Here is an 11,201-nt window from a genome sequence, read left to right on the forward strand (position 1 = left end):
CCGTCGGCTAGAGTGAGTGAAGCCAAGAAGGGTAAGAAAGCTTGTGAAGAGTCTTCAAGTAGGGGAATTCAAGTGGAAAAAGATGCTGATGGATATGTGGAAGACCTTCCTTATGTGGAAGAAGCAATTGAAGAAGCACCTTTGCAACAAACTAAAAAGGTAACAAAGAGTTCGGTTCCTCCAAAGGTATCTTCCAATTCTCAACTTGTGTCTAATACTCCTTATCCCTCAAGAGCCATTAAGAGTAGGGAAAACTTTAAGTATGCCAAGTTTTGTGATATGCTTGAGAAACTTGAAGTCACCCTACCCTTTACGGAAGTGATTATGAACATGCCAACCTACTCAAAATTTTTAAAAGACATCTTGACCAAGAAAAGGGTCTTGGGTGACCAAGAGATAGTGGCTATGGAAGAGGCATGTAGTGCTCATATCCTTAACAAAATGCCCACTAAACTTGGTGACCCGGGAAGCTTTTCAATCCCATGTGTAGTTGGTGGTGTTCCTATATCAAGAGCTCTTTGTGATTTGGGAGCAAGTGTGAATGTCATTCCTTTAAAAGTTGCAAAGAAGATTGGCATTTAAAATCTTGCTCCTACCACCATGACTCTCCAATTGGCGGATAGGTCCGTCAAACGTCCTATGGGGGTGCTTGAAGACGTACCCGTCAAAGTTGGAAAGCTTTTAATCCCCGCCGATTTTGTTGTCCTTGATATCCCGGAAGATAGCCATACCCCCATCATCCTAGGTATGCCATTTTTGGCTACCGGAGGAGTGCTTATTGATGTCAAGAATGGGTGGCTAACCTTCCAAATTGAGGGCAAAAATGTCGAATTTAACCTCCCACATTTGATGAAAGGACCAAGAGTTGAAAGGTTAAGCACTATTGAGGTGATTGATGAGATAGTTCATGAAGTAGCCCTAGAAGAAGCGGAAATGGAAGAGGTTTTTCAAATCTCCTTGCATGATGAAGCTATGAAGGAAGATCATGATGTAGATGAAGAGCTTTTGAAAAAAGTATAGGGCCTTATCCCTCCAAAGGTACAACTCAAACCTTTACCTCCCTCACTCAAGTATGCTTTCCTTGGTGAGGGGGAGACTTACCCCGTGATCATAAATGCTAATCTAAGTGAGTCGCAAGAAATGAAACTTTTGCAAACCTTGAGAACTCATAGAAGCTCACTTAGGTATAGCATTGATGACATCAAGGGGTTAAGCCCGACTTTGTGCATGCATAGAATTGTCTTAGAAGAAGGGAGTCAACCCAAGGTAGATGGTCTTAGAAGGATAAACCCTAAAATGGCCGAGGTAGTTAAAAATGAAGTTTTGAAATTACTTGAGGCCGGGATTATTTATCAAATAACGGATAGCAAATGGGTAAGTCCGGTTCACGTGGTACCAAATAAGGGAGGGGTGGCCATGGTTGAGCAAGAAGACGAGACCACCCTACCTACTAGACCGGTGACGGGATGGCGAATGTGTATCGACTATAGGAAACTTAATGTCGCCACCCTTAAAGACCATTTCCCAATCCTCTTTATAGACTAAATGCTTGAGACACTTGCAGGTCATGCATATTATTGCTTTCTAGATGGTTACTCCGGGTTCTTCCAAATCCCCATTCACCCGGAAGACCAAGAAAAGACGACCTTCACTTATCCCATAGGGGTCTATGCTTATCGTAGGATGCCATTTGGGCTTTGCAATGCGCCCGACACCTTCCAAAGGTGCATGATGGAAATATTTTCGGACTTTCTAGAGAAAAGCATGGAGGTTTTCATGGACAATTTTAGCCTCCATGGAGACTCATTTGATCATGGTCTAGTCAATTTGACTAATGTGTTGAAGAGATGTGAGGAGCACAACCTTGTCCTAAATTGGAAAAATGTCATTTTATGATAGAGGAGGGGGTTGTACTCGGTCACATTGTCTCTAGAAGGGGTATTGAGGTTGATGGTGCTAAGGTTGCCGTCATATAAAACTTGTCACCTCTTTCCAATTTGAAGGGAGTGAGGAGTTTTCTAGGCCACGCCGGATTCTATAGGCGTTTTATTAAAGATTTTTCAAAGATAGCAAAACCATTAACTTTATTACTCCTCAAAGATGTTCCTTTTTTATTTGATGAACCTTGTCTTGAGGCTTTCCATAGGTTGAAGGAAGCATTGGTCACGGCTCTAATAATCCGGGATCCGGATTGGAACCTCCATTTCGAGATCATGTGCGATGCATCGGATTTCGCGGTTGGTGCGGTCCTTGGGCAAGTGGTTGACAAGAAGCATCATGTCATTTATTACACAAGTAAGACCCTTGACCAAACACAATGTGGCTATTCTATGACCGAAAAGGAGATGTTGGCAATTGTGCATGCCGTTGAAAAGTTTCGGCAATATCTCGTTGGGTCTAAGGTAGTGGTTTACTCCGATCACACCGCCTTGAGACAATTAATGGTGAAGAAAGATGCAAAACCCATACTTTTGAGATGGGTCCTACTTCTCCAAGAATTCGATTTAGAGATCAAAGACAAGGCCGGGTCAAAAAACGTTGTGGCCGACCATTTATCAAGATTGACCATTGAGGATCATGGAATTCAAGACAAGAGTGGACCTATCAATTAGTGGCTAAAGAATGATGGGCTCATGGAAGTTAGCACCAAAACTCCTTAGTTTGCGGATCTTGCAAATTACATTGTGAGTGGTTTCATACCGGATGAGATGGAACCAAGGGAAAGGAGGAAATTGAGGCATGATGCCAAGCGGTACTTTTGGAATGATCCCCACTTGTTTCGCAAGTGTGCAGATTGAATGTTCCGAAGATGTGTTTCTAGAGAGGAGGGCTTGGAGATTGTTGACCGGGTCCACAATTCCGCTTATGGGGGACACTTGGCCACCTCAAGAACCATTGCCAAGATCCTCCAAGGTGGATTTTATTGACCCTCCATGTTTAAGGACATCCACTACTTAGTGAAATCGTGTGATGCTTGCCAAAGGGTTGGGAACATTGGGAAAAGAAATGAAATTCCCCTCACCAACATATTGGAGATTGAGCTCTTTGATTGTTGGGGAATCGACTTCATGGGACCGTTTCCCAACTCTTGTGGAAATGAATACATCTTGGTGGCGGTGAACTACATGTCCAAATGGATTAAAGCGGTGGCCTCACCCACCAATTATATCAAAGTTGTGATGAAGCTTTTCATGGGCACGATCTTTCCAAGGTTTGGGACCCCAAGAGTAGTCATAAGCGATGGCGGATCACACTTCCGCAAAAGTACTTTCAAAGCTCTACTTGGATCACATGGAGTGAGGCATAAAATAGCCCTTGCCTACCACCCTCAAACTAGTGGGCAAGTGGAGGTTTCTAACCGCCAAATCAAGGCCATATTGGAGAAAGTCACAAATAAGAGCCGGAAGGATTGGTCGCAAAAGCTTCCGGATGTGCTATGGGCATTGAGAACCGCCTACAAGACACCCCTTGGTACCACCCCCTATAAGCTTGTGTACGGGAAAGCTTGTCACTTGCTCGTTGAACTAGAACACAAGGCTTGGTGGGCTCTCAAGGAGATGAACTTTGACTTTGATGTCGCCGGAGAGGTGCGATTTCTCCAAATGAGTGAGCTTGAAGAATTAAGGATGGAAGCTTATGAGAGTTCTAAAATTTACAAGGACCAAACAAAGAAATGGGATGATGGCAAGATCAAGGAGAAAGATATTAATGTGGGAGACCTTGTTCTCCTTTTCAACTCCAAGGTTAAGGTGTTCCCGGGCAAGCTCAAATCAAGGTGGTCGGGACCCTTCAAAGTGATGCAAGTTTTCTCTTATGGCGTATTTGAAGTTTGGAGTGAAGAAGGTGGAACCTTTAGGGTCAATGGTCAACGCTTCAAGCGTTATTATGATGGTGACAACAAAGGACCGATTGAGGTGCTCTACCTCGGGGAACCTCTCCCCGAGGAGAGGGCAAATTGAAATTGTTGAACAAGATTTGGTTTGGTGGAGTTCCTCAAGAACCACCATTTGTACATAGCATGCATTTAGGTAGTCTATGAGAATTTTCTTGGACCGATGATACTTGACATTTTGAATGATGACGGTTGTTATCTTGAAGGAATTGAGATTTTGGATGAAGAACAAGTGTATGACCATCAATTGGCTTTTTCCCGACATGATGAGTCGGCTTTGAAAGACGAAAACACGCAAACCAAGGCCAATTGATGATGGGATGTGAACCTAGGGGCATAACAAATAAAAATGAGCTTGCTTGTACTCCCAACCGGGTGACCGACCACCGGTCTCCTGACCGGCTGGGAAGCTCCTGGAAGATTTTTAAAGAAATTGAAGTATAAATAAACTCCCAGCCGGGTGACCGGCTGGGAAGTTCTTGTAAAGTTGTTGGAAAATTTGAAATTCTAAGGAAGGGTGAGTCCCAGCCGGTCGGCCGGCAGCCGGTCGGCCGGCTGGGCATGCATATACGAGAAAAAATGGTGGAAAAAGGACTAAAGAGGAGTCCCAGCCAGTCGGCCGGCAGCCGGTCCACCGGCTGTGAATGCATATGTAAAGAAATGGAAGTAAGGGTATTCTCCCAGCCGGGTGACCGGACGCTAGTCCTTTGACCGGCTGGGAGTGTTCTGTAAAGTTTAGATTTTTTTTCGAAAATGCCTGTTCTCCCAGCCGGTTGACCGGCTGGGAGCCCCCTTATCGTGAATTAAACACAAAACAACACCCATTCCTTTCATTATTTCGACAAGCAACCTAACCCTCCTTCTCCCTCTAAACCCTAACCCCTTCCCCAAATCACCAACCCCCACCTCCTACCACCTCCAACAACCAATCCACCACCAGCAAAGCACCACAACAACCTTCCCCTTCATTAACCCTCTCTCAAACACAACAAATGGCTCCAAAAAAGAGGGTGAGAAAGGGTGATTTGGCTCTTCAACAAGCCAAAATGGTGGCGGCTGCGGCCAATGACATGAGCTCCGACCCGGATTTCCCGGACCTCAAGTTCGTCTCCTTAACGATGAAAGGTAAATTCGTTCTCTTTAAACAACGCGCCCTTATCCCGACCCGATTCATTGATACACAATCTATGAGGGAATTAGGGCTTGATCAACTTACCTTAGACTTGTTTGACGGAGTAGAGATGAGGTTTATGTACGGCATTCATGAAAAAACCTATGCCCGTCTCACATGGGAATTTTTGAGCTTCCTTAGAATTGACAAACATCGCCAAAGCCAAAAGGTCGCGTTTTTACATTTCCGTTTGATGAACAAGGACCATTCCTTGACTTTACCGACATTCGCCTCTCATTTCGGGCTTGGCACTAGCCTTCCTCACAAGGCCCCCGAGACCTTGATATTGGGGCCTTATGGAAGGCCATTACCAGTTTAGACGATCACATTCGCCTCAAGAGAGCCGCCAATACAGTCCATAATGCGGCTATTCGGGTTTGGCACCGGTATATGGGGTGGACCGTTTTCAGCCGAGAGGAAAATCACAACTTCCGCACGGAGGAGTTGGAAATTCTCGGGTCCTATCTTTGCTCCAACCCCACTACCTTTAAAATTGACATTGCTCATCATATGGCATTGAATCTTCACCGCCTTAGCAATTTCCCCAGCCAAAAGACAACCATTGTGGTGGGTGGACTCATCACCCATCTAGCCAAGAGATTGAACCGCAAATTGAATTTGAGTGGGATGCGGTACGTTGTGGGGGACACAATGTTTTTCAAGAATTACATCCACCATAACCTCGGTTGGTTAAAGACCAACCCGAATGATAACCAAGACTATTGGCAAATCCAAGTGAACGGTGTTGATAAGAATTTCATTGCCCTTCCCAACCCCGAGAAAATGAAAGTGGTGCCTAATTCACCACATTATTTGCTAGAAATTGAGGACCCCGAGGATCCCACCATTCCCCAACAACAAAATCCCAATCTTCTCCACGCCCGTGATCGGCCAATCATCCTCGCAAGACCCACCATGCGGTATGCTATGCCCTCTTCCCCTTTTGTTGCCGGAACCTTCCAACAAGAGGAAGGCTCCTCTAGCCATCAACCGTTCCAACCACAACAACCTCCTCCTCTTCACAATGACCTCGTCTCCTTCATGGATGAGATGAGGATTAGCATGGCCTCCGCCGCTAGTGAGGGCTTCGGTCTCCAACAGCGCATGGATCGGATTTACTACGACCACTCTCTTGGTCAATTCCCGGTCTATGACGACATGATGAGGCGACAATACAAGCACCCCTCCAACCTACACCCCTCTTACTATCTATTCCCGGATGGCGGACATCTGAAGGACGGGAGGATCCTTTATGGTGACATTAACCTCCGTCCCGACTATTATAGTGCCCCGGTCTTCCCTACCCCACCTTCCAACCAAGGGGAGGGACATGACACTCGGTGGTTTGGGGGTGCCCCTTCCATCTTTGGAGAGGGGGGTTCTAGCGGGGCCGGAGGAAGCCAAGAGCCCTTTATTGACATGACAGAGGAGTTTGACTCGGATGCTCCATTGAATACGAAAGATTTTATTCGTGAGTCCGAGTTTGGAACGGACAATGATGATGGTGATGATGATGGCGATGGTGATGGTGATGAGACTGACTTTGAGTAGAGCTTAGTAATGAGGGCTCTATTCTCTCCCTTTCAATCCAAAATTCAAGTATGATCTCTCCCTTAATCCAAATTTTCTCATTCATATTTAATTTTTCGCATGCATTTAGCTTAGAAACTCATATAGTTGCATCCATCTAGGCTTGCATTAGCTTTAAAATTTGTAATATATCGTCATATATAGGCATTGCATTCACGTAGTATACTATGCATTGTAATTCAATATTGCATATAGAATAGATCATGCATTGCATTTTATTTAAAAATCACAAAAAAAAATGATAAAACCAATCAAAAACATGTTCTTTTTGTTATGAATAAAATTTGCCTCGTAACCACACTTCATCCGTCATTGGATGTTGTAAATAATAAGTGTGGGGAGGAGGCCCAAAAAAAAGACAAAAACAAGTTTTTCACTTTTCCACAAATTCAAAAACAACAAAAAATTGTTATTTCATTTCAGAAACAAATTTAAAAATCCAAAAATATGTTATTTCATTTCAAAAACAAATTTAACAATCCAAAATATGTTATTTATTTTCCTTATTCTCTCCCTATGCCTTTGTCCATTGAGGACAATGCACATTTCAAGTGTGGGGAGGGAAATATCCACTCTTGTGAATATTTGTATATATTTGTAAATACTTGTAAATTTGATAAAATTTCAAGAAAATGCCAAAAAAATTGAAAAATTTCAGAAATATTACAAATATTTTTGCATTGTATATATATGTTTTGTCTAACCCTTGGCATAGCACATTGACCACTTGAGGCAAAAAGGAGCTAGAAGACCGCTTGGTATAATCCTTCCTATCTCTTACTCCTTTTATTATTCTTTCTTTTTGGTATCTTGGATATTTTGAAGGAGAATGGGAATTTTCTTGCCTTGGGTGTCTCCTTGGGAGACCTGCGGATTCTTTGGTGGTGATGTGTGCTGATAGGATTAGACATTGGTTGCACGTTTATTTTCATGTTCTTTTGTTTTTCCGCATGCATTTTGTCACATGTGTATATGTGTTGTTGTTGGACTTAGTTGCACTTGGTTTGTAAATAAATGTTTTGCATGAACATGGTCGAGGAAGGGAATCAAGTACCCCCATGATAAGCTATATGTCCAATTGTGCCTTTCCCCTCCCCGTGACTCGCACCCATGGCCTCTTAGTTAGCCGAGGGAGGCGGGCTTGACCAATGAGTTTAGACCGACCTTGTGAGACCAAGGGCCGTAGACTAGACCTAAACCTCGACTTAGCCACTCAAAAGTAAGGATAGAGCCTCCTAGGGTGGGTACATACATACCCCAACCTCATCTAGGTTCGTGAGTAGACCTCCTCGCAAGGCGTGTCACATCAAGACGCATAAGTGTGTCATTTCGTCCTTAGACCGTGAATTGCATTTCATTTTTGTGCATATCATATGAAACGAAATCTGTTTACATGAACCTCACGTAGCCAAAGTAGCTTAGTTTCGTCCCTTGCATTGAATTCCTTTTTTATTCACCCCTCTGAGCCTTAGCCTATTCCTTTTTGGCATACCCACTAAAAGACCTATATCCCAAAAATGCCCCCTCGATCAAGAATGGGTCATGATTGTAGAAGTGTCTAGGTGGTGGAGTCGGAATTTGGTGATAGACGAAGTATAAGTCCATTGGGTCAAAATTTAGTCTACTTTTGGTGTTGTATATAAATAAGAGGCTTTGAAAAAGAAATGAAAAACAAAATAGAAAAGTGAAAAAGTAATGAAAAATTCAAAAAATGAGTTACTTGTGTTGTATATATTGCCAAGAAAAGAAAAAGGCAAGCAACACCGCTACTCATCATTTAAAGGGGTAGAAAATGTCGTTGCTAAATAATGGGGCAAATTAATGTTTTTCCAAAATGAGTCGGGTTTACACAATTTTTGCTTGAACTCGGAAAACCGAGTTCTTGTTAGGGTATAGACGTTACCATTTGTTGAAATAAGAGGAGCAATTTTTCAAATTTTTCCAATTTGAGTTGGGTTTATGCAATTTTTGTATAGTTGTGGTCATCCATGCTATGTTAGGGCATAGACGTGTCTCATATGTTACAATAAGAAATGGGTTACGATGTGTCGCTAATTCTTGATTTGAACTCCACATGTCCAAACGGTGCTTGCACCAATCCCGTTTTGTCCTACTCCCTAGCCCCGTTACAAACCTTATTTCATAGTGTGTGCATTGTACCATTGTTTGCATTTCATTGGATATAGGATGATCTTACATATTAGATTGCGGGCACGTTTTCACTAGTCGAGTTAGGAGAGTGATTTTGGTTACTAATTGTCAAAAAAATCACCTTGTTCTTTCATTGAGTGACGAGTGAAAACCGGGAGGATGTCATTGGCCTAGGTCCCCTTAGTCATGGGTCTTTTATTTGAATCTCATGTCGGCTTTGTAATTCTTGGCGGACTTGCCTACTTCCCCTTACCCCGCTCTTGAATGTGTTTCTTGAGTATTGGTCACACTAGGGTTGCTTGAGCCATGCTTAGGGGTTTGGCACCTCCGTTGGAACTTCTGAGACGGTACTCCCGACCAAGACCATGTTTTGTTGCTTGAAAATCCGGCCACTTAGATGAGGAAAGTAGTCCATTTTTGTTAGATGCATTCTATTGCTTGACTATGTGCTTTCATGATGGATGCATCGTAATTTTGTAGCAAGACCCAACTTGCCTTGCAATAGGGTACTTTTCCCTCATGAGTGTCAAATTGTGAGTTAAAGGGGCGTTGAGTGCACTAATACTCGATCGGCTTAGGTAGTAGAATGGTTGAGTGATGCTTATATTGTGCGTCCACTCTCCATACTTATCATAGTAGTGCCTTGTACGTTGATTGAGGACTTACTCGGGGACGAGTAATGCTCAAGTGTGGGGAGGTTTGATATAGGATTTATTTGCACCCTTTTTCCTCTCTATTTTCATGCTTTCCGACTCCATTTGAGTCGGTTTTATGTGTTCTTGCTTGCAATCCATTCCCCGATTCCCGTGCATATGACATTGTGTCATCCTTGCAAGAATTGAGGCGGGAACGGGAGAATTGAAGCCAGGAAACAAGCTTATTAGACTAAGCATGGGAGAAAGAGGAAAATAAGCTGGCCGGCAGCCGGTCAGCCAGCTGGGAGACCTCAAATGTATACAAACTACTTTTGCAAAGGAGTTACAGAAGACTCCCAACCGGTCACTTAACCGGCAGCCGGCCAGCCGGCTGGGAGAACAAGAAGTGAAGAAAAAGTTGACAAAAGTTACAGGAGCTTCCCAGCCAGTCAGCCGGCTGGGAGCACACTCAAGAGATCAAAAGTCAACAAAAGAAGAAGAAGTCAAGCGCGTCCCCAGCCGGTCAAGCATCGGCAGCCGGTCGACCGGCCGTGACCACCTGATGAGTTGAATTTGATTAAAATCTTCCAGAAGACTCCCAGCCGGTTATGGGACCGGCGACCGGTTGCCCGGCCGGGAGCGCATCTCCGCATTTCAAAAGCCCATTTGTAATTCTACCCTAATTAGAGTGCAACCTATAAATACCCCCTCCTTTAATCAATTGTACACACAACCCTAGATCTGAAAACTTTCCCTAATTTATGTAATCTTTCCTTAATCAAAGCACTAATCTTTCCATAATTAATACTAATTATTTAGTAAAATTAGCTTAGTAGTTGTTATTGTCAATTGTTTACATTTGGTTTTTGGATTGTATTGGGAGATATTGAAGGATTCTCTTCATTAATTCAATCAAAGCAATCATCTTTACTCTTTGTTGGTACATATGTTCTCTTATTTACTTGCTTAATCAATTATTTACATTTTAAACTTGTCTTTTATCATTGTTAGAATCCTTACCATGTCGTCTCCTTTGATTGTTTGTTCTTTTTCATTTGTTTGTTTGAACAATTTGAACATGAGTGAGTAGTAATCTTTCTAGGGCTTAGGGGGAGTCTTAATGGAATTGATGGGCTTGATTGTGTGATTATTTGAGTCTTTGGTGAAATTGTTTATCTTTCTTAATCTTATACACAAGGTGTTTGATGATTTGCATGAGTGAAAGCTTGTGCCTTTTTTCATTGTTGCTTAATTCCTCCATTGAATGAAAGTTTGTGGTGGTCTTGTTGTTTGCTTAAGAAAGGTGTGATCCTTAATGAAAGTTAGTGGTCACCTTTAGGATAATCAAGAGATTGATTTTACATCCTAGGATAGACTCTTACCATAGACCCCTTAAATCATCATGTTTGCCCTTAAACTATTTAGATGAACCCGAAAGCCCTAACCTTTAATCAATCGTATATGTTTCCTCTCAATTGTTTGTTTTAGTTACATCTAGTAGTTCAAATCAACTCCTTTCCTTTCATTTTTGACTAGACTAGACTCCCAATTAAGCTAAGTACAAACCCCTCCATCCTCGTGGTTCGACCCCGATTTATACTACTAAATTGGGTTAAAATTATTGTTGGTGATAAGAGACTCGACCCTACCTACATATCACTCATCAGTGACCGGGGATGGGAACACATTTAACATTCGGCCTTCCTACATCAATCTGGTCGAAAGGAATTTATACCGTGGAGTAGCTGGTGAGGATCCGCGG

At 42.8% G+C, this 11,201-nt stretch overlaps 1 protein-coding gene across 1 annotated transcript; it reads left to right on the forward strand.

Annotated features, from left to right (window-relative positions):
• The first annotated feature begins 3,240 nt into the window (after positions 1-3,240).
• Positions 3,241-3,959, forward strand: LOC141643613 (uncharacterized). Its single transcript, XM_074452832.1, has 2 exons — positions 3,241-3,264; positions 3,372-3,959. Exons 1-2 carry the CDS (start codon positions 3,241-3,243, stop codon positions 3,957-3,959), a joined length of 612 nt encoding a protein of 203 aa, XP_074308933.1.
• Positions 3,960-11,201: the final 7,242 nt, after the last annotated feature.

Source organism: Silene latifolia, chromosome 1 (genome assembly GCF_048544455.1).
Source record: "Silene latifolia isolate original U9 population chromosome 1, ASM4854445v1, whole genome shotgun sequence".
In the NCBI taxonomy this organism is placed as follows: Eukaryota; Viridiplantae; Streptophyta; class Magnoliopsida; order Caryophyllales; family Caryophyllaceae; genus Silene; species Silene latifolia.

Excerpts from the sequence above, each read along its gene's own strand:
- LOC141643613 (XM_074452832.1), top strand. The coding sequence starts at position 3,241 with ATGGCGGATCACACTTCCGCAAAA. Across the intron at positions 3,265-3,371 it reads CGGATCACACTTCCGCAAAA|GCCATATTGGAGAAAGTCAC; the intron begins GTACTTTCAAAG and ends CGCCAAATCAAG.